Genomic DNA, 24,944 nt, shown 5'->3' on the forward strand with positions numbered 1-24,944 from the left:
AACCTGGCCATGCAAGACCTACAAGAGTACTACTGGGTTGATATATGGCGCAGGTCGTGGCTGGGTCCGGGGGGCTACACATTCTTTTCCCCCCCACATCAATCATATACGAGAATAGACCTCTTGCTGGTATCGGAGGAGGGTGACAGGGAGGTCGGGGTACCAACCGTGGAGGCTATCACGTGGTCAGACCATGAGCTTGTAGTGGTGGATTGGAGGTTGCCTAAGGCCCTGAGGAGCTGCAGATGGCAGTGTAATGACACTCTGCTGAGGGACCAGGTATTCAGGGAGTTTGTGAGGACGGAAATAAAGGCCTATTTCGAGACCAATGATAATGAGGAGACCGATCTGACAATGGTATGGGAGGCGGCGAAGGCTACCTTCCGGGACCTGCTCATCGCAGAAGGCTCCTGTAGGAAACGTGAAAGGACATTGATTGAGAGTAACATCTGCAAGGAATTGAGAGAAATGCAGTCGCAACTCAGCCGGAAGGGGGTAGACAGGGAGGCTCTCCTGGGATAAATGAGGGATAAGAGACAGGAACTGCACACGGTCCTAATTGGGGAAGTAGTCAAGAAGATGAGGTATACCCACCAGAGATACTATGAGAGGGGCGACATGGTGGGGACTCTACTGGCACATAGGGCAAGAGTCTGTAGGAAGGAAAGGAGGGTTGAAGGCGTCAGAGACTTGGGCGGGAGGAAACGGACAGGGGGAAGGAGGTCGCAGAATGCTTTGTGAGTTACTATAAGGAGTTGTACACCAAGCACTGAAGCTGAGCTTGAGGCCCTGGAGGGGGAGATAACGGGGGAGGAGGTGGTGGAGGCTATCAAAAGATTAAAGACAGGGAAGGCCCCGGGGGAAGACAGCTTTACGGCCGACTTCTATAAGCAGTTCCAATCCTCACTGGTGAAACCCATGGCCAAGTTGTTCAACTGCATCAGGGGACAAGACACAATTACCCCAATATTTCTTCAGGCCCTGATAACGGTGACACCTAAACCGAGGAAAAATCCCGGGGATTGTACCTCGTACAGGCCTATCTCCCTCTTAAATGTGGACGCCAAAATCTTTGCCAGGATCCTGGCAACACGGTTTGAGACGCACCTCCCCTGATTGATCCACCCAGATCAGGTGTGATTCGTGTTAAATAGGCAAGGAGCAAACAGCATGCGAAAGACTCTCCACGTGCTGAGCTCGAGGACGGTAAGGGAGGAAGGGGCTCTCCTGCTATTTCTGGACGCCAAGAACGCCTTCGATAGGGTAAGCTGGGCCTTCATGGGGGAAACCTTCTCGTCCCTGGGAATGGTTCTAAGATGGATGGGCTGGCTCTCAGCCCTATATTCAAAACCTGCGGCGAGAGTTGAGAGTTGGGAGTTTGGGTCGTTCCCATTGGGGAGGGGTACACGACATGGTTGCCCCCTGTCCCCGCTCATAAATGCTCTAGTAATGGAACCATAGGCGGCGTCTATCAGGGACAATGGGGGGATCAGAGGCGTCATGGTAGGGGAAACACACTGTAAGATAAGCCTGTTTGAAGATGACGCACTTCTTTATGTGGCCGAACCATCTCAATCGATACCACATGTGCTACGCAGTCTGGAGCGTTACAGGAATCTATCAGGCTTCAAGGTTAACCTGGGGAAATCTGTGGCATTGATAGCAGGGAATTTGTCTGATACTCAGGGGGAATATGTTGCGGGGCTCCCTTTCAAGGTACAGGGGGATGCGTTCAGCTATCTGGGGATTCGGGTTACGCAAAGGCCAGGAGACTTATTTGCCAGTAGCTTCCTCTCCCTTTGGTTAGCAGTTAAAAGTTACATTGAAAGGTGGCCTGGGCTGGGATTTTCGTGGATGGCACGCCTCAATTCAATAAAAATGGTAATCCTCCCCAAATTCTTTTTCTTGTTCCAAATGTTGCTGACGCCAGTGCCCAGGTAATTTCTGCTAGAGGTGAGACGAACTCTGCTGCGGTATCTCTGGGCAGGGAAGAAACATAGGATTTCGTACGAGACACTGATAAGGCCGAAGGAGGAGGGGGGAGTGGGCCTTCCCGATATGGAGATGTACTATAGGGCGTCCCAGCTAAGGATCCTAGTAGACCACTTCACACCAGAGACGGGGAAACAGTGGGTTGCAATGGACAACGAGGTACTCTCCCTGGTTACGTTAGACGAATGGTTGTGGGTCCTCAAAACCAGCATACAAGCGACAGTCCTGCGGCATCCAGTGCTGGTGGTTCTTTGGTCGGTTTGGAAAGAGGGTGGTGAAAATAGATGGTATATATTGTGGCCTGCGCCCCTAAGTTGCATTTGGGCTCCCCGTCTTAGGGATGGGATTGATGAGCCACTTGCGTTCCAACAATGGTATGAGGCCGGGCTCAGCAGGGCGGGTCAGTTGTGGGACGGGGGAACCTTTCTATGTTTACAGGGACTGAACCAACTATCGCCCTTTCGTTACCTACAACTAATGGGGGCCCTGACAGAGGAAAGATGGGGGGGAAAACCTCAGAAGGGAGTTAACGGATTTTGAAAAGTTCTTGATTTCACAAAAAGGGTCCAAGGGACTGATATCCAGGCTCTACAAACTGCTCCTCCTGGCGGCCCCGAGGGACCCCCCACGCAAGAGTGAAGTAGGGACAGGACCTAGGTGGTGATATTGATGACACAGGGTGGGCTAAAATGTGTAGGCAGTCCAACATTTCGACCACATCACTCCAGTATAGACACCAGGCCCTGAAATTGCTCCACAGATGGGACTACGCCCCAGTGCAGATAGCTCGGACGAGGGAGGGTTACAATCCAAATTGTTGGAAATGTCTTACTGAAAGGGGAGATTTTGTACAAATGTGGTGGAAATGTCCAATGGTGCAGACATATGTGAGGATATCGTGTCATGGATAAAAGAGATGGATGGGATCCAGTGGGACCTCTCACTGTGGCTTGTTTTATTCAGTGTGAGTGTACATGGGGAGTCTGAAGCGGCACAGGGCCACATGTTTCAGGTTATGATGGTGGCAGCTAGGTGCTGCCAGGCTCATAGGTGGAAGAGTCCACGAATGCCGAGGGAAAAGGTCACCGCGATATATGATATGGAGTATCTAACCCACCTCATTGTCATGACCCTTACCCCTGGCCCTCACTGGCAAGTCAGCCTTCCGGTTAGGGCCAGGTCAAGGGCCTTAAAACCTCATCCAAGACTCTCTTGGAGTCAGCCTTTGGCGCCAGGCTCATAACCATCATGAAGACCAACATTAGAATGGGACTATTTACTTGGGACTATTTAACTTGGGGGGGGTTCAGCCAACATGGAGGCGCACACACATAGCTCAGTTACAAGGAACTCAGTTGGAAATGCCTTACTGAAAGGGGAGATTTTGTACACATGTGGAGGAAATGTCCAATGGTGCAGACTTATGTGAGGATATCCTGTCATGGATAAAAGAGGTGGATGGGATCCAGAGGGACCTCTCACCGTGGCTCATAACCATCATGAAGACCAACATCAGAATGGTACTATTTACTTGGGACTATTTAACTTGGGGGGTTCAGCCAACATGGAGGCACACACATAGCTCAGTTACAAGGAACTCAGTTGGAAATGCTGAGGCACACACATAGCTCAGTTACAAGGAACTGAGCTATGCGGTCTAGTCTTTTGGGTGTGGCAGACCTGGGACTACTTTACCTGGACTACTTTGGGTGTGGCAGGTCTGGGACTATTTTACCTGGACTACTTTACCTGAGACTATTTAAACCACACCCAAACAGCAGAACATGCTTTGCGTTATTCTGCTGTGGGCAGCGTAACGCTCACCGTGTCCAGTTCTTTGATGCCAGCTTACCGGAAACCAAGGTCCTGCAGAGAGAGAAAGAACACTACGAAACATAGCTGGAATAGTATCCTGTCTTCAATCCATCGCCGACTTCAGTTCCACTCACCTGAAGGTACGAACTACATCATCCGGCACTGCATGCATCCTGGAATACCATAACCTGGAAAGAGGAGAAAGAAAGACAGCATTAGTAAGCGTTTACTCACATTTCCTCCCGAATGAAGAAAGCCACACAATTCTTACCTGGGTAGTCATCTCCTGGTCAGTATCATTGCTGGATCATTACGGCGCTCGGCGAGGAACATCGCAACCTGTAAGGAGAGAAAAGACACAGGTTAGCAATATAAAAGGCGAAACAGCGCCACGCATCGCGCATCACTCACCGGACAGCATCGCACACACCGCCCTTTCGCCATCAAACTGCATGACAACACCAAAATACCTTTCCATACCTAAAAGGAAAGAAGCAAGACATTATTATTCGAACTAAGAGGAACATAAGAACTGCATATAAAGACTGTAAAGCAGCAAACCTACGGAGTCGCAGCAGGCCTGGATTCCCACAGGGCGGGGCTTGCACCAGTGAAGTAACTTGCTCACTGCTCACCCCCCCACATCTACGCGCCCCTGCCACGAGGAGCAGGACAGAGAATCCACCTTTTACAATATTAATGGGAGGAGAGGGCCCAAGGGGGAGGAAGGAGTTGAGGCCAAGTGAGGTGGGAAAAAATAAAGACAATCTGGTATTGAATCCAGCGCTCCTATATTGCAGACCCATCTTTAACAAGAGGCCTTACTAAGGGACCGGGAGAGTGTTTGAGAGTGCAAATCATCCAACCAGGGCTGGGTGGCGTCCCCGTGGATACCAGGTGAGCGTAACAGAACGCAAAGACTCAATAATATTATCCACCTCGGCGTCATGGAGACTTCAGAGACTGACCAGTTAGTTCAGTTGTTGGGACAATTACGCGCTGAAGTACATTCAGCCAGGTACGAATCCAACGCTCTTAGGAGGGATTTGATTGTTACTAAGGATCGTACTGACGAAATAAGTAGACAATTGATCCAATCACAGGCAGGACAGACCCCATTGCCTGGTAACATTCCACCAGCACCTGTACCAACTTCTTCCACCAATCCAGTACAAATAACCCTTCCTGGGGCAGTATCTCCACCTGAACGATTTACAGGGGACCCCAAGAAGTACGCCACGCTCATGAACCAGTGTCGTCTTCATTTCCTTTGCAGACCTGGGGCTTTTCCTAACGACCAAGTGCGGGTTGCTTTTGTCTTGTCATATCTGAGTGGCAGTGCTGCGGATTGGTCGGTACCATTGGTAAGTCAGGATAACCAGTTGTTACATGACTTTGGGGGTTTCCAGATGGACATGGAAAAACTCTTTGCTCGTCATACCCAAGGCCAAGCATTAGACAACAAACGTTTGTCACTACGTCAAGGAAGTCAAGGCTTGCTTACATATATCGCAACATTTAACAGACTAGTCGTTGAAGCTGGGTGGCCTGAGGGAAAAAGGACCACACCATTTCATCGGGGTCTACGAGGGGAACTAAAGGATGTCCTTGCTCAAGTGGTTAACCCACCTAAAGACTGTGGAGAATTCATCAACCTTGTGGTGCAATTAGATCACAGATTACAAGACCGAAAAGCGGACCGGATAAGGTTAGACACTCGATCTTTGTATGTACGGTCAAAGGATAATGTTCAACGTACATTAACCCATGTAAATCGGAGGTGTACGGCCCCCTTTAACTAAAACTGAAAGACAAGAAAAGGCAACAGCAATTATGCTTATATTGCGGAAAATCAGGCCACTTCCTCAAAGAATGTCCAGTGAAACCACCAAGGAGAACTGTTGGAGCCACAGAGAAGGAAGATAATAACAAGGAGTCGGAAAACTACCAAGCCTCGCAAGCGTAGAGGTCCGCTTGTCGAGCGAGAAGGATGAGCCACAGACCTCACACTTTGCATTACCAGTAATTTTGATCAATCACCAATAACCGTCTCGGATGAATGCTGTCGAAGCATACATAGACAGCGGAGCAGCACTAACCCTACTGTGCCGGGATGGACACCGAGAATCTATTGCATTCGATCTCATCAAAGCTCCTCAATTTTGACTAATCTTAGGGATGCCAGGGTTGGTAGCTCACAACCCTCTAATAGATTGGCGTGCCAGGAAGTTGGCCTTTTCTGATGATTGTGCTCGCACATGTTATTACCAAGAAAAGGGGAAAACAGATTTATGTACATCTGCAACTCCCAGTACGGCGGCGATTGTACTAGGTGTGACTAGTACTCTACTAAATGAATACCAAGATTTTCAAGACGTGTTCCAGAAAGAACAAGCCAATACTCTACCACCGCACAGGCCCTACGATTATCAGATCGACCTCATACCTGGTGCGCAAATTCCTTGTGGTCGAATCTATCCACTTACTGAACCAGAAAACCTCCATTTGAAATCTTATCTTGATCAGTACCTGGCAAATGGATTTATCCGCCCATCTAAATCACAGGCAGCCAGTCCCTTATTCTTCGTACCAAAGAAGGAAGGAGATTTGAGGACTTGCATCGACTATCACGCATTAAACCAGATCACAGTAAAAAAATGTTATCCACTGCCCCTCATTCCCGAATTATTGGATCAAGTCAAAGACGCCCAAATCTATACCTAACTGGACCTTAGGGGGGCGTACCATCTTGTTCGAGTGAAGAAAGGAGACAAATGGAAAAACGTCTTTCGTACCAAATACGGCTTGTATGAATACCAGGTAATGCCTTTCGGACTTTGCAACGCTCCTGCTGCATTCCAGTACTTTATGAATGATGTTTTGCGGGAGTTAATCGACGTTTGCGCCCTGGTTCACATTGATGACATCTTAGTGTATTCTGCAACAAAAGAAGACCATGTCAGGCATGTACGCTTCGTCCTTACTAAACTCCGCCATCATAAACCGTATGCTAAATTTGAAAAATGCTCTTTTCATGTCACTGAAGTGGAGTTCCTCGGTTTTAGCCTCACACCAGAAGGTATCAGAATGGATAGGCACAAGGTAGATGCCATTCTTTTTTTTTTTCAAACAGTCTTTTTATTTGATTTTCACAGTGAACATACATCTCAAGATCATTGATTTACTTATTGTGCAATTCGTTTAGATATGAACAAACAAACCAAAACATAAACAGGGGTGCTGAGAGTCTGTGGGGTGTTGTATTGGGCAATTGACTTTCGCGGGGGGTCTTTCTGGTCCGTATTTGAGGAGGGGCGCTTCGCTCCGCTCTCTGCTGCTCCCAATTCCGAGCTGACCGCTCTCGGGGGAGAGCGTTCGGAATGGGCTACGAGGCTGATTTTCAGTTTACATTATTTGAATTTGTCTAGCCAGCGGAGAGGCGGAGGCTTTCTTGCCATTCCGGGGTATCAGTCCGCATTGTCCAGGAAGGGAGCCCAGGTGTCGAAGAACTTGTTTTTATTTCCCATGCGGATGGCAGTTATTTTCTTCGCTACTGCGATGTCCCAGCACTTGGCTCACCACAGGCTCACTGCGGGGCCCTCTGAGTTTTTCCATAGTCTTGCTATAGCTATCTTAGCTGCTGTGAGGAGTTGTGTGCAGAGGTTTGCCAAGTTTCCGGATAGCGGAAGTTGGTCATCTCCTGTGCTGCCTAGGAGGACTATTCCTGGATCCCGTGGGATAGTCAGGCCTGTGATTTGCTTAACGAGGTCCAGGATTTCCCTCCAGTACTTAGCGGACATTGGGCATGTCCAGAGCAAGTGATATAGCGTGCCTGTGTCTGTGCATCCTCTTCAGCAACGCGGGGAGATCGCTAGATTGCTCTTGTTCAGGATCTCAAGAGTTAGGTACCATCTGTAGCAGGTTTTGATGGCCCCTTCTTTGTTGGTGGCGCATTTCAAGCTCTTTTGTGTTCTGGTCCAAATGTGTCCCCATTCTTCCATTTCGATTGTTTTGCCGATGTCCCTTTCCCATTTTTCCATATAAGCCTCCTTTTTGTCGGGATCGCCTCTGTCCAATAGCCCTTATAAGGTCGATATTTTCTCTTTGGGGGGGAGGCGCTATGAGAGTTTGTTCCAGCGCCGTTAGTTCTCTGCAGCCTTGTGTTTTCATGGGCTCCTGCAGGAGCCAGTGCCGGATCTGCGTGTAGCGGAATCTTTCTGTTTCAGGCACCCCAATTTTTTCCTTGCAATCTACGAAAGTGAACCCTCCGCGAAGAAGTCTCCCACGTGTTTCAACCCTCCTCCTTTCCAGCAGTTAAAGTTATTGGGGGACTTTCCGGGGGTGAAGTCCGGGTTGTCCCAGATCAGGGATAGGGGGCCTATTGTGCTCCCGCCGTTCCATCGCCTGGCCGCCCTTCCTCCAACTCTCAACTGTGTTGTTGGTTGCGGTTAGGGGCCCCTCATTAGGGGGGGTCAATGGGTCTGATAATGTGTGGGAGCGCTTCTGGGGGGCTTCGGCACCAGTCCTCCTCAAGTTTCGCCCAGAGAGGCCTGTTAGTAGTTAGTTTCCAGGTGAATGCTGGTGAAAGTGGAGCGGCCAGGCAGGATCTTTCCATTTCTGGTGCCCTCAGGCCACCAATCCCTTGCTTCTCGTCACTACCCTTCTGGCTATACGCGGCCTCTTTCTCTCCCGGATTAAATTCATGATGTTTGTTTGGAGCTTCTGTAAGTCTTTCCTGGGGATGGTGATTGGGAGGGCCTGACAATGGTATAGCACTCTAGGTACCAAGTTAATTTTTACTTCCCAAGGGCTTTTGAAAGCTTGCTTTACAGTTCTAGCAGTTCTTTCCTGTCATTGGATGTTTTGAAGATTATCTCCAGATAGCTCTCATTGTCTAGAATCCTCTTTAGTCTTACTTGGATTATCAATGTGAGGAGGGAGATTCCTTCGGATATACTCTTGTTTTACAGACCTTCGGGTATTACTATAGTGAAGAGGGAGACTGGCCATGAGGCTTTCTTCACTATTGGTTCTCTGCTCCCAGGGCTTTCTTGACTCTTGGTTTTATGGATGTCACTATTGTGATGAGGGGATTACTCCTGAGGCTTTTTTGACTCTTAGTTCTCTGGGCTTCACTACTGTGAGGAGGGAGATTACTCCTGATGATTCCTTGACTCTTTGTTCTCTGCGTATCACTACTGTGACAAGGGAGATTGCTCCCTAGGCTTCCTTGACTCTCTGCTGTCCCCGTACGCCACCTGGTTTTCCTGCAATTCCTTTTACTTTGTTTGTGTTGGGAACGCGTGTCTGTTTCTTTCCCGGGCTGCGGACGGTTTGCTGGTCACTCGTCACTTCTTTGTGGTTCGCCTGATCGGCTCTTCCAAGGCCTGGTGTTGGTGGTCTCTGCTTCGTTGTGGGGCCAAGTGGGCCACCTCCCATAGATTATGTCACCACCTCGACTTCTCCAGCACTGGAGTGAGTCGGATCTCTGCCAGCTCACAGCTGCCCACGCTCCTAAGATGGCCGCTGCTATGTGTATTCAGTTTCGTTGATACTGTTGCTAAGCAACAAGTCCCAACGTCCTTATAGGTCGACCCGGCTAACCGGAAGCCGTTAGCCGGGCCCCCTGCAGTCAGTAGAAGGCCCATAAAGTAAAAGGCCCATACCTGTCTGGCCTCATTTGAAGCCCCTTCCCCATCTCAGGACTGGAGCCCTCGAGCCCTCGCCAGCACGAACACTGCAGGAGCAGCTGTTTTGCCTCCTGTGACTCGAGAGACGCCGCCACTCAGAAGCCACTGCCTGGATGCCAGCAACTGAGCCACATGACAATAACAAGGTGAAACTACTGTAATTTTAATCAATTCACATGGTTTAATCCATCCAACTGATGCTCCAACACGTGTGAGCCTCCACTCTGTGTTCGCTCGATCTACATGCTCCTCAGAAGGCCGCTGTTATGTGTATTCAGTTTTGTTGCTAAGCAACAAGTCAGAAGGCCGCTATTATGTGTATTAATACTGTTGCTAAGCAACAAGTCCCAAGGACCTTATAGGTCTGGCTAACCGAAAGGCATTAGCCGGGCCCCCTGCAGTAGAAGGCCCATAAAGTAAAAGGCCCATAGCTGTCTGGACCTGTCCGGGCCGGTCCGTGGCCACAGGATATCCAGAGGGTACTCCCACCATTCCTGTGCCTCCTGCGCAAAGAGTGTAAACTTTCCTGCACACAGACGCATCCCACTTGCCGCCGCCTCCGACAGCAGAATAGCCCCAGTGCCAGTCCTATACCGTGCCTCCTCAGGAATTCCCGTTTCTTGTCACCCTGGTGGAAAGACTCCCTTTGCATAGCCCCACATCAATTATGATCATTCCAGCATTGGCACGTAATGCTGTGAAACCTTGAGCGAACATAATCTGGCAACCGGTTGCCCAGGTCCCTCTCATCTTCTGCCCAGTGCACTACAAATTCTCACCTTTGCCAAATTTAGTCACTGCACCATTGACCTAGTCTTTTAACACTGTGTACTATGATGTTTACTGTACCTAGCCTGGCCAGATACTTAATGTCACTATTATGTGTTGCATCCATCCTGCCCTGATATCTTGCGTCACTGTGATGTGCCAAATCCAGTCTGCTTGATACTGTGTGATACTAGTGAGTGTTGCATCTCGCCTGTCCTGATATTTTGCATTAATATTGTGTGCTAAATCTAGCCTGCCGATATGGTGTGAAACTACTGGTTCTAATCCTAATCTAACCAATCCAGCCAGGGTTAGATACTGCTGACCACGACCAAACCTTCCCTGTTTGCGAAATATTACATAGAAGTGACCTTAAGTGCGCTATGTATGCCTTTACTGTCCGCCATCCACTCTTACTATGTACCCTAATGACATTAGGTCAATTGACTAGTAATATAGGTCATCTCACTATACTTGCACCTTACCTTATCATGACAAGCAATATGGCTTCTTCAATGAATGCTATACTTACCCCCTCTCCCCCGACACCCAAAGTGAACTTGAATTCTCAGCAGGATACACCTAATAGAGATCCCATAGGGATTAGTATGGAGGAGAAATCCCAATTTGACCATCAATATAATAGCAACCTGGACCAACGACTGTCCTTATGTTAACTTCACCTAGGGTTTACCCAAAACGAATCTACCTAACCACATATCACTTAGAAACACCAGACTCCGCTCCAGACTGACCAAACTCTACGAACCACCTGCCAACTCTAAGACTAACCTTAGGAGAAACTGCCCACCCATCAAACAAAATACTAAATCCATAAATATCTCACCTACCTCTCTTCACTCCTGAGGCCGATGATTGTATCTACGAAAAGCAACAGCAGAGTAAGTTCCCTACTGTGATAGCTTAAGAAGAAACAAGCAATTGCGTATCACCTAATCCATTACCAAGCGACCTTGTCCCAGACCTTAAGGGTGCCCTAATAAATGCCAGATCCCTAGTGGCTCATGCCATTGAGATAGCTGACCTAATTCAGATGGAAACTATGATTTTCTAGCCATAACCGAATCATGGCTACATGCAGCATAAGGCCCTGCTCTCATGCTCACAGTACCTGATAATTATACTATTCTCAGAGTAGACAGGGTTGATGCAAGGGGAGGAGATATAGCTCTCATAGCTAAATCCAACCTAGCCATGAGAATAGCCCCTTCACCCGACTTCAAATCCTGCGAATCCCTCACGGCTAATTTGCCCATATCTGACTCCCAAACGATCACCATCCACCTTTAATACAGGCCTCCAGGCCCCATCGGCCCATTTGAGGAGGACATCTTCACTATCCTATCACCTTATCTAAAAACGACCTCTCAATTACTCCTACTAGGGGATCTCAACATGGGATTCAATGATCCCAAAGACCAGCAAGCGACAGCAATCGCCAATATACTTAGTGAACTTGGCCTCGCCCAAAGAGTGACTACCCACACATGACACAGGGAGAACACACGATTGGGTTGCAGATCTTAACTGCAATGCCTTAATTACTGCCATAACTCCACAGCTGTGGAGAGACCACTACCTTATATCATTCACATTAGCAGTTAAAAGTGTCACAACTAAAAATAACATACTAGCTCTTCCTACCCTAACTAGGAATAAAAAGTACATCACGGCAGATAAGCTCTTACCACTTACTCTACCGACACTCAATTCCCTGCCAAACACCATTTATCCTACTACTTTAGTAGATGAATATAATACAACTATGACTAAAGCCTTAGATACCATTCCCCCCCTAAAAATGAGGAAAAGCAAACCTAGAGCACACCTGAACTCTTGGTTCATCCCGCACCTCAAAACCCTGAGAGCCGGAAAAAGAAAATGTGAAGTCACCTGGAGGCACTTACTCACTGATGAAAATAGATCCAGCCTTACCAATATCTCCTCCCTTTATAAGAAAGAAATACTTTTTGCCAAGCAGGAAACTTACAACAACAGGATTCTTCAAGCAAACTCAAGTACAAAGGAACTCTTTTTAATCCTGAAAGAGATCGAATCCCCGGTTCCTGTGGCAGATAACTGCTTAAAGGATAAGCTTTGGTGCTCTAATATACAAAAGGCCCTAATCAACAAAGTCATTAATCTCCAAGCTAAGATTGCTGACAAGAAATCTAATTGACCTAATATTGACATACCAACTAGTATTCCTGCGCTCTCACATAAACCACCACAACGTTTCAGCTTTGCTAGAGTTTCAATTCTTGAGGTTGAAAAAATCATCCTCTCCCTCAAACCCTCTAACTGTCAGGGAGATAAATGCCCAACCCAAATCATTAAAGAAGACGCAAGAGACCGTGCACCCTTCATAACTAAGCTCATTAATGCCTTGTTCTCGTCGGCATTCTCCTGAGTAATCTAAAGGAGTCCTGGGTCCTCCCCCTCCTCAAAAAGCAATCACTAGATCCATCCATACCCACTATCTATAGGCCTATCACAACAGTGCCATTTTTCCTTAAAATCGTAGACAGGGTGGCCTATCTCCAGATACACAAGTATCTGGAACTCAACCAGCTCCTAGGAGTCCGCCAATCGGACTTTAGGTCTCAACACGGTACTAAAACTGCGCTGATTGATCTTAAGGCCCAGATCGACGAGCTAAAGGACGGGGGAATTCGGCTCTACTACTTCTACTAGGTCTATCTGCGGCTTTCGATTTGGTTGACCACAAGGTCCTATGTAATCACCTTGACTCAGCAGCCCACTTCTCACAGGAAGCCATAGTTTGGATCCAATCCTTTCTGAGTAACAGGACTATGAGAGTCTTCTCGCCATCAGCGGCAGCAGACCCCATTCCGATCACATGTGGAGTGCCACAGGGTTCCTGTGTCTCACCACAATGTACAATATATTCACCAAGCCCCTTTTTGATGATTTAGACCATCTTGGTGTCACCTACACTAACTATGCAGATGATACCCAGATTCTAAAACCGCTTACCCCAGAAGGCAACAGACATCGCTACTATGCTGCAGCAAGATAGGAACAGGAAATCGGACCCCGGACGAGCTATTGCCCACTCCCCGGATAGGTCAACGGCCACTGGGCCACCAAGGAGGACATGCAATCCCTTCTGGCAGATATAAAGGTGGAATTCAGGAACTGCATGACGCAAATATCATTTAAGGCGGAGAACCTCGATGACCGCATGGGGAAGGTGGAACAAAGGGTTAGCGAAACTGAGGCGCTTACCCTAAACCACGCAGCCCAACTGGCGGAGCTCCAGAAGAAAGTGCAAACCCTAGAAGATAACAGTGAAGACATGGCACGTAAGCAAGAAGAGATGGCAAACAGGGCCGGCGGAACAACATTCGTATCCGAGGGATCCCAACAATAATTATGGATCAAGCCTTACAAACATACATAGGTGACCTCTTTCAAGCGCTCCTCCCTGACTCCGACAAACCCCTATTGTTATTAGATCGAACTCACAGGCTGTGCGACCGCAGGAAACCCTTGGCAAACCCCCCCCCAGATGTAATCACCTGGGTTCACTTTTTCTCTACTAAGCAAGACATCATGGCCGCCAGTTGCACACAGGGCGACCTAACCTACCAGGGGTCTCAAATCCAGATATACCAGGATCTGGCAGCGGCGACAGTACAAAAACGAAAGGCACTAAAACCCCTAACAAAATTCCTCCAAGACCAGAAGATAAAATACCGCTGGCTCTTCCCGGCAATGCTCATCTTCACCTTTGAATGCCAACTACGGACAATCAATTCTATGGGGGAAGGCCGAAGGCATATTGACGGGAGGCCCCTCTTCCCCGGACAAAGATGTAACAAATCCATCACCCTCGGGAGGCCCTAGAGAAGATCCAAAAGCCCAACGAAATTCCTGCCCTAGAGTGGCACGTCGGGGGGAAAACAGAATATACACCCTTCAAGTCATGAACATCCTCCTCGAACTCTCACAAAGCCCTGTAACCCACAGACCCCAACAGAACCAATCGTAGCTCCCCAAGATAAAATAGAATCGCTCGGAGCCCGCGCGCTTCTCCCAAGCCCTAAGAGTGTACACTTTCACTGGCTCAAAGCCCGGCAGGCCCAACAGGAAGTTAGTTATCACTCAAAGTTATATTGTTGGAATTGTTGCACGTTCACAAAAAGTTAAAACCCTGGTTGCAACAGAAAGAGAGGAACACTACAAGTTAGAACAACAATGGAATCCCCACAAGCCCCAAGACCCCCTACACCGTTAGAAGAGGCAGACCCGCTGGGGGACATCCCGCCCCATTAAAAACTTTGCTTCATAACCCTTAACACCAGAGGCCTAAATGTCCACAGCAAGCGGAAATCAGTTCTGCGTAGGATCGGAGACCTGTCGGGCTTGGTGATCTTCCTTCAGGAGATCCACCTGGTCCCAGCCGACTTCCACCGTCTAAGGAGCATAGCCTTCACGAAACAGTACCTTGTGTCCAGCTGTTCCAAAAGATGGGGTACAGCAATCTTATTTGCCAGAGGAGTCCCGTTTACAGAATTGGAGGTTCTCAAAAGCCCTGAAGGGCGCTATATCGCTGTGCAGGGCTGGCTGTTCGGATAGCTCTACACTCTAGTCTCAATATACGCCCCCAAAGAGAAGCAAGAAGCCTTCTACCAAGATTTAGAAAAAGATCTCCATCCGTTCCTGGAAGGCCACATAATGATGGGAGGAGACTTCAGTGGGGTTGCAAACCCACTGACGGATAAATCCCATCAACCGGCATCAAAAGATTTCAAAATTGCACTGGCCCTGCTTCACCTCTTCCAATTCTGCAGAGTGGTAGACACCTGGAGAGTTATAAACCCAGATACAAAGGACTTCTCCTTCTCACAGGTGCACCGCACCTACTCCCGCATCGAACTACTGCTTGCTAGCCCCCAGCTGCTCTCCTTCACAGACGAGACAATAATATGGGTCAAAGTACTCTCTGACCATGACCCGATAATCCTAACTTCCCGGGTGTATGACCTGGACCCTTCATGCAGACCTCAATGGTTCCTCTACGATCCGTTACTAAATGATCTGTCACTACGGGACACACTGACTACAACTATCCGCAATTATTTTGTAGAGTGCCGCGTTGAAGATACGACAACCGCCACAAGGTGGGAAGCAATGAAGACGGTCATAAGGGGAGCTAATAGCACACACAACAGTTTACCGAAAGCGGCGCTCAAAACTACGAGATGCCTTGGAAAAAGACCTAGCAGCAGCAGAGACAAAGCACCAAAAAGGCTGGTCATCCAAGGCGGCCCGAACTCTACTCCTCGCCCGCAGCAAACCTGAAGCACAGTATGCAGAAGACACAGCTCAAACCCTCAGCAGAACCAAGCAATGTTACTATGCCAACGGCAACAAAGCCAACAAATTCCTAGTCAGGCAACTGGCGAAAGCCCACACCCAGAATTATATCACAGGCCTGAAGGACACTGAATTGGTAACCCAATATGCGGAGGGCACCAAATTATAGATCGCAGTAGCACCATGACGGCCCCCAAGAGATCAAATGACCAGCAAAAGCAGTATGTTGCGTAAGCAGCCCTTCCCCACCTCTCGGAAAAACAAACAGGCAAGCCTTAGACCTGCCGATCTCAACCGAGGAAGTAGACGCTGTACTAAAATCCCTGAAACCCAGAGGCCCAGGCCCAGATGGCTTCTTGCCCAACTCTACAAACTCTTTAAAGCCCCCCTGTTAAAACCGCTAACAGATCTCTTCAACTCATTCAGAGAAATGGGAACGATAACTCCATTGGAGCAAGAGTCGACCACCATAGTTTTTCTGAAACCGGCAAAGGATCTGAGAGACTGCGCTTCCTACAGACCTATTTCGCTTCTGAACATCGACATGAATATATACTCCACGTTTCTGGCAAACAAATTAGTAAAAACCCTCCCAGACCTAATTGACACAGACCAAACGGGGATCATTCTGGGACGAAGCACCGTGGATAATATCCGCCGAGCAATCAATCTAGTCGAAGTGATATCGACGACGCACAGGGAGATGGCGCTTCTATCCCTAGATGCCAATAAGGCCTCTGACAAAATAGACTGGTCATTAATGAAACTGGTCCTGGAAGCATTCCGCTTTGGCCCTCTTTTCCAGACAATGATATTAGCCAACTATAAATCCCTGAAAACATCCTTGAAAGTGAACCAGACGCACTCTACCCCAATCCCTCTCCCTTCTTCCCCCAGAAGCTCACTGTCTCCAGAGCTCTGGTTCTCTCTAGGCTGGCCTACTGCAACAACCTCTTTCTAAATCTGCCTGCCTCTACTCTCCGCCCTATGCAACTCATCTAAACAGGACTGCAAGACTTGTCCTTGGCCTCCAGCCCAGTGATTATATCTCTCCAGGACTGAAATCTCTGCACTAGCTCCCAGTGGCGGTGAGGATTAAGTTCAAAACTCTCTCCATTGTCCACAAGGTCTTCTGGGGCCTTAATACCTTCAACTCTCTCTTCCTAAATATCTTCCTTCTCTAGCTCTTCGCCAATCCGCCTCCAACTCCCTCATGGTTAGTCGATTCTCCAAGCAACAAATTAGTGGTAGATCTCTTTCTTCTGCTGGGGCCTCCCTCTGGAACAGCCTCCCTAACCCTCTGAAACTTGAGGAGAACCATCTCCGGTTCCGGAAGCACCTCAAGACCTTCCACTTTGCTTCTGCTTTCTCTCCTCCTCTCCCCTGCTGATCTCCTGGCTGAAATCGAATCTGCACTGGTTACCTTGCTACCCTCTGATCTCGGGCCCAGGTCCCCTCCCCGCCAGTTGCACACCTGCACTGGCACCCCTTGCACTCGGGGACTGTTTTCTGTATCCCTACAACCCCCCCTACCAGCACTTGATGTCTGCACTTACCCTTCCATTGCCAACAGCTGGCCGCACTTTTATTCGTCTTTATTTAATTTACTGTTTTCCTATGTACTACACTGCCCCCTACTCTTTGCCCCTGCACTTTTCCTCCCCGCAGCCCCCATGCACTTGCCGATCTCAATGTCACCTGGCCTAGTATGATCGTTGTCCCTGTCTTCCCTCTGTTCCCCCTCCGTTGCCTTGCCGCGCCTTGAAACACTTGTGTATAGGCGCGTTATAAATAGCATATCATATCATGCGGGACAAGACAGGGATGTCCCCTCACCCCTCTCATCTTCGCCCTAATAATAGAACCTTTTTCCCAAAGAATTTGCAATAACCCGGCCATCAGAAGAGTGGACATTAAAGGCGAAAAATACAAGGTATCCCTATACGCAGACAATGTAATGCTCTCACTCTCAGATAGTATGTCTTCTCTAGCGGAATCCCTTGCTGTACTGGACCGATTTGAACAGGTGGCAGGCTTCTCCGTCAACTACTTCAAATCAGGGGCCTGGGTAATAGGGATGCCCGAGAGCAAATTAAACAATCTGCGCCAAATATGCCCTCTGGAAATGCAGCATGAAAGCAATAAAATACTTGGGAATACAAATCGCATCAACTCCCAAAGATCTCTAAGCAGCGAAGTTCACCCACCTGTTCAACGACTTAGAAGCGGACCTTAACAGATGGACAAGCCAGGAAATCTCCCTGCTAGGAAAAATCATGGCCTGCGAAATTAACCTTTTGCCTAGATTCTTATATGTATGCTCAGCCCTCCCAGTGGAAGTCCCTTTGAAGCCACTCCTACTCCTCCAAAAGCTAATCTCCCGATTCATATGGAAGAAAGGAAAGGCTCGAATTCCAAGGGCAGTAATGACAGGGGCGGCTAAATGGGGCGGGATGGGAGTGCCAAAACTGTGCTATTACTATGGGGCGGCGCTCTCTCAAACACAGTGGCGTGGTCAGTCCCCATTCACTCCCCAAAATTGGCAATCATAGAACAAGCCAGATGCCCCCCTCCACTAAGCTCCCTGTTACACGCCTCAGGGCCAGCTCGCAGGACTGGACAACCATCCTCTCCTCAAAGAGAACGTCCTGGAGGCTCAGGGAATGGGCCCTATGCAAGAAAGGGATCCCTTAAGGCCTGAGCCCGAACTCTTCAGTCCTACAAAACTCAGACTTCACTCCAGGCCTAGTGGCGACCAACTTCAAGAATTGGAAGCAAGGTGGGCTGAAACTGATTTCACAATTGTACGAGGGAGGCACCCCCTTAACATTTGAGGAATGCACGGCCAAATTTGCCCTACTAGAGATGGACTGGTTTGCATACACAGAGATCTGCCACTGGATCTCCCAGCCACACATCAAATGCAAAGCCACTAGAACTTACTAGCACTGCAGGAGGGCTCTAGGAGAGGCCGTGTCTCGAGACTATATAAACTGTTACAGGACAACATGCTGGTCGAACGCCCCTGTTGCATAGCCCAATGGGAAAAGGATATGGGCCACCCATGGATAGATATCTGGACAAGGGACAGTAAAGCCACAAGATGCATAACAAACAAAAAATGCGCACTTAATATCGGTGGTACTACCGCCGGAGCGCCTACATCACTTTAAGAGTTCATGGAACCCAGAGTGCTGGAGACAGTGTGTGTGAGTACATATCTCCACATGTGGTGGGACTGCCCAGTGGCAGGAACATTCTGGGAAGAGGTGCTCCAAACCATTTTAGCGATCGCACTTCGCAGATTACAATGGACCCAGAGGTAATCTTGCTGGGAGCCCCTCCAGCAGACTGCTATCCAAGGAAAGGGCAAACGGTGAGATTGGTAACCCATCTCCTTATGGCGGCGAAAATCACCATAGCCCTAAAATGGCAGTCGCACGAGGGGCCTCTACTGGCGTTGTGGTGGGTAAAAGTCTGGGACATTTTAGTAGCAGAAAAGGTCACAGCTGCAAAAAAAGAAATTCTGCATCGCTTCACAGTCTGTTGGTCCCCTGTGTTGGAATAGGACAGTGAACTCACGGCACTCACCTTTAAATAAAAGCTGGTGAGCTGACTCTACGTTCATAGAGGAGGGGAGACCCAAACCGCCGACTGATTAGAGGGACATTAAGGGGAATGTGCGTGGGAGCGCTAATTATGATACAACCTCAACACTATTTTGTCACAAAATTCTGTAATTACTCTGTTGCAGCCGACTTTAAATAACATTGTTACAAAAAAGATTTATGCATGAATTCGCTTACGACACATTTGAACTTTGTCAGGTTTTTAAGAATGGTTTTAATATGTTTTAAGTAGGGTTTTAACATTGAATGTCAAAGATGGGTCAGTTTTTAAATCAAACCGATTTATAGTCATATTTTTCTATCTATTTTTCATAACGCTACATGTTTTCAAGTCTGCTGGTGGTGTCTTGTACTGTGGTGTATGCAAACTTTTTGGGTGAACTGTTTTTTTTTTCTCTAATAGTCGAAAGAAGCATGTTAGATTTTCCGCAGCATGTCTCACCAAACAAAGACATCCGGACAGCAAGTACCGAAGCAGACAAAAAGCTATCAGACTTTGATGTGGAAATGAGCATGAGAGAAGATGTGTTTCAGAGGATAATTTCATTTGAAGTAAGTGACATGTTCAGAACATGGTTGTCTTATCTCAAGATAAAGCTATGCAAAATGCCTTGAATTGCGTATGGATATCTTGGGCCCAAAATACAAAATGTTAAATGTGCGTTCATTAAAAGTGTGGAAACCTTTGCTTTCAGTTTTACTGTGTGCCCCTTATATCTTTGATAACTCGTAACATCCTACGAAAGTATTTTTGGTAGGGAAATGGAAAGGGGTGGACAGAAGTGATATGCTTTCTCCTTGTGAACTGCAGAAAATGGAAACACCAACTCATTTTATGTTTCTTTGCCCATTTTATGAGTATTGTATTGTGTTGTATGCCGATTTATATAGCACAAAAAAAAACAATCCTGAAGGCATCTGGGCACTAAAAGTAAAAGACTGCAGCAGAACCCATCCCAGCAAGCCCTCCTATCACAAAAGAAGCCTTCAGAACAAAAAATCTTTTCAAAGCTTTACGAAAACGTGCGAGATCAGGTATCTCATGCAAATGAGAGGGGAGAGCATTCCACAACTTCGGAGCAAGAACTGAAAAGGACAGACCCCCTGTCCACCATCCTCAGCAGGAGCTTTGCGAAACCTTGGAATTTCACACACATGTTGGGAACATGAAGGAAGGGCTGGGGGAGCGTGGCTAACTGCCATGCAGTGAAGACTTACCTCACAGAAGTTCCTGCTAGATCCTACATTGATCTGGTGAAACAGCAAGAAATAAGGGACAATTGGTACAAAAAACGGGTATAGCAATAAGAAGCTGCACCGGAGTGCAGTAGCTGCACACTCGACACCTGGGTCTACAGAAGAACATTTTGCTCTAACTACGTAGGACCGCTGCGGCAGCCAAGATGGCGATCGGCAGCGCATAACAGCAGCGACAAGCTCCCAAGAATAGAACGTGAGAAGTTGGGGACCGGCGTGCGAAGCAACGGAGCAGAGCAGTATAGAGCAGCCCGCTCAAAAAGAGCACCACAGAAGTTTGCGGTCACAGGCAGACCCATGCAGCCTTGTGTACCCAAGAGACCGGATGGGAGAAAGTGATGGCGACACGATCGAAAGTAGCAGGGATCCCCTTGAGGCTATGATCGGGAGCATTGGCCTGCAGAGCTCAGCAGAGACAAGCGGTAAAGTGCGCGGGGGGAGAGCAGTAAAGCGGGCGAGCGGGTGACCACATTACATATAATGCAGCGTGGCTAAAAAAGGAACCCCCAGAATCAGCCCAACCCTCGTACACAACATCCTGGAAGATAACACAAAAAGCTAATTGGAAGGAGTGAAGGTGACACGGGTGACAGGCGAATCGAGAAGAGACGCACAGCCATAAACAGCAGGATACAAGGGTTGGATTGCGCAGAGACAGTGGTAGATTTGAGACACTGCTGGCATTCAAGCAGGAGAAGGAAAACACGGTCAAGCAGGCAAAACCTCCGACAGCCAAACCCGTGCCGACAGCAACCGGCTTACTGCATGATTGGAGACAAGAGGGTAAAAAGCTCCACATACCTCAGCGCAAGCTACGCACTAGACAAGTGGGCATTGAAACTCAAGGCGCAGCAAAACTGCAGGCCACCCTGTCAGGGAAATTGGACACAGTGTGGGCCAAGCAAGCATGGTAAAGAAGCAAGCCGGGAGAGGTGTAGAGCCTAAATAACAGTAGGCGTCTAAGGGAGCCAAAGCAAAAGGAAAGCAGACCATCATGGAAGCATTCACCAAAGGCCAAGATGGCCCTAAAGAAGGAACAGTATCAGAGCCAGCAGGAAGCATGGAAGACACACTGGACAAAGGGGATCAGCAGATATTAGCCACCATAGCAGCACTGAAGTCAGCTCTGTAAGTGAAAATTGATGGAGTAATGGTGGATGTAGGACTGTTGAGACAAGATGTTTGTGCGCTAACAGAACTCACAGACCAACTGGAAATAGAGTGGAAGACAACACCAAATAAGTGCATCAAGCAACAGCGGAAGTTGATATACTGAAGCAAAAAGTAAAATTGCTCGAAGACAGAGCGGAGGATGCAGAAGGGCATGTTAGAAGGAATAACAGTAGGATCCCAGGACTGCCTGAAGGAATGGAAGGAACCGACCCTACCAATTATGTTGAAAATGTGCTCTTACAAGAACTGGCACCAGGGAATCGCACGCAAGGATTCACGGTGGAATGCGCACACCGTTCCTTAATTAGGAGACCACCACTGGGTTCACCTCCCAGGCCTATAACTGCTAAAATACTAAACTATAAGGACAGGTAGAAGATTTTGACATTCTTGAGGACGGGAGGAACAATAAAAAGAGCCTTGGCTAAATTGTCAATATACCCAGACTACACCTTCCAAGTGCAGAAACGCAAGCCAAATTTATAGCAATAAAGGAAACACTGAGGAATGCAGAGCTAAAATATATGTTAATCTACCCGGCAAGGCTGAAGATAATACACAATGGACATGCATTGTTATTCGACACCCCTGAGGAGGCGCGAGACTGGTTGGACAGCGTGAAAGCACCAGCATCATGTAGAGACTAACAGAATGATTTTTGGAAAGAACAAGCCCTAGAATAAGACCGTTTGAAGAAATTGGGAGCCCTGGAAACTAAACACAAGCGCAGGCCTCAAGGGCCCCACTATAGGGCGACACTTGGTGGTAGAACAGTGAAAAAAACGAAAATGGAACATAATAGCTGCTGTATCTGAATAATGGCTATAGAGCAGGAAAGTACAAAGCGAGGACGCAGTCTTCAAGGGAAGGGTGTCACAGGACGGTGAGACACCCCAACTTCCCCATACATTTCTGTTAGGGTACGCTATAAGTACCCACCCGTTGGGCACAGTGCACCTGGTAGGACCACTAGGAGGGAGTTAAGGAGAGAGCGGAAGCAGGCTTGCCTGAGCATGCACTGCATAGCTGGGCAATTTAGTTTGGGATGCAACAGTTTGGCCATGGAGGAGGGGGAGAGAAGTTGCTAATGGGAACAAAGGGGAAGCCAGACAATGTATCTCTATTCATGGTCACATATGGAGGCATTACCCCGAGAAACAAAGCATTAGTAGTGAGAGAACAATTAAGGACAATCATACACACATACAATGGGGGGTAGTATTAAAGTAATGACCTGGAAAATTTAAGGCCTCAATAGCTATGTTAAAAGACACAGAACGATTATGTATCTGCGCAGGAATAACATAGGAGTAGCCTTATTACAAGAGACGCACCTCAACAAAATCAGACAGGACAAATTAGCACAGAAATGGGGAGGGATGGTAGCAGCATCCACATACTCGACTTATGCCAGAACAGTACTTCAGATAGCCCCTACTGACCCACTATAGGTATTACATACTAAGTCTGATGATGAAGGTAGGATGGTACTGGTCTATGGCACCCTATAAAGCCGAGACATATGCATTGTGAATACCTATGCACCAAACCATGAAGCTACGAAATTTTTCAGTTCCCTATATGCACGATTAAATCCATGCAGAAACGGAGTACTGCTGTAGGGAGGAGCCTTTAATTGCACACTAAACCCTAAAATGGATGACAAGAAGGCCCGCACCACCGGTGCTTTAGCCTAGTAGACATCTGGAGGACACTCCACCGATCACTGAGAGATTACTCACCCCACTCCTCCCCACAGAAAGTTTACACAAGGTTAGATTATCTATTCACGGGCGAGTAACGCATAGGGAAGTTGAGGAGGCAGAATACAAAGCCAGAGTATTGTCAGACCATGCCCCATTAGAACTGAAGTGGCTAATAATGGCACCCTGACCGGTTATACCAACCTGGAGCCGTGAAACCCTACTGGACACGGCATTCAAAGATCATGTGCGGAAACATACAGAGGAATTCTTTAAAATTAACAAAGGCAGCGTAGAGTCAATGGGAACAGTATGGGAGGCATTTAAAGTAGTGAGTAGGGGGGAGATGATGGCTCAAGCAGGTGGGGTACGCATAGCCATTACTTCAGAATGAAACAGAATAGAACTAGAATTAGCGACGGTAGAGAGAAGGAACAGCGCAGGAAAAGAGAATCTAGATGACGTAATTTGATTAAGACAGAGTGCCTAACACAATGGGATAGATTGGGCAAATTCAGCTATGCGAAACATGTAGAAAAAACACATGCGGAAGGGAATAAACCAGGCAGACTACTGTCGTGGCTATACAAGAATGATAGCAAGAAAACATCAATACACTCTGTCCAGAATAAAGAGGGTACTGTGCGCAACACACAAGTGGGAGTGAACAACACATTTTATGAATATTACAGCCAGTGGTATGAAGTTGCCAGTGAGGAGCATTACGAGGAACTACAGGAAGCACTAGACCTCATAGTCTTACTGCAATTAGAAATAGAGAAAGTACAGATGTTAGAAGAACCAATAACGTCAGAGGAGATCCTGTCCATAATTAGAACATTGCCCTGAGGTAAAACACCTGGTAAGGACAGACTACCGGGGGAATTCTATAAAGCATACACAGACAGCCTTGCACCTGTCTTGCTGAAGGTATACATGGAAGCGTTCAAAGTAGGACCGCTCCCAAGAAGTATGAGAGAAGCTCTGATAATTCCCCTTCCCAAGCCTAATAAAAAAAACTATAGATTGTGGCTCCTACAGGCCCTTGTCCTTATTGAATCAGGATAACAGGATACTAACAGCATTATTAGCAAATAGGCTCAGGAGAGTAATAACATAATTAATACACCCCGATCAAACAGGATATGTTCCAGGAAGGAATATTTCCTGGAATTTACGTAGATTACATTATGTTACTAGCAGTACAAAAGATTGGGACGAGTGCTGTGTGGTGGCTTCGCTAGACGCAATGAAAGCGCTTGACTCATTCCAGTGGGATTGGCTCTATGCAACAATGAGGAAATTGGGCTTCTGGCCGAAGTACACGCAGTGGATGCAATTGATTTACAATGAACCCTTGGCTAGGGTCAAAACGGGGGACATTTTCTCTGAGAGATGGAAGTTGAAGAAAGGAACCAGGCAAGGCTGCCCACTATCCCTGATGCTCTATATCATAGCAATGGAACCAATAGCAGCATTCCTGAGGCAGGAATACCAGGATGCTAGAATCAGGATCGATGGCATGACGCACGTAGTATGTATGTATACGGACG

At 47.8% G+C, this 24,944-nt stretch overlaps 1 protein-coding gene across 1 annotated transcript in view; it reads left to right on the forward strand.

Annotated features, from left to right (window-relative positions):
• Nucleotides 1-24,944, forward strand: part of NLN (neurolysin) — a 906,503-nt gene that overhangs the window by 210,281 nt on the left and 671,278 nt on the right. The window contains exon 3 of the mRNA XM_069627362.1: nt 19,662-19,810. Within this exon, the coding sequence (XP_069483463.1) occupies nt 19,662-19,810 (149 nt within the window). The remainder of the gene's footprint in view (nt 1-19,661; nt 19,811-24,944) is intronic.

This window comes from Ambystoma mexicanum, chromosome 6p, assembly GCF_040938575.1.
Source record: "Ambystoma mexicanum isolate Mex_15411 chromosome 6p, UKY_AmexF1_1, whole genome shotgun sequence".
In the NCBI taxonomy this organism is placed as follows: domain Eukaryota; kingdom Metazoa; phylum Chordata; class Amphibia; order Caudata; family Ambystomatidae; genus Ambystoma; species Ambystoma mexicanum.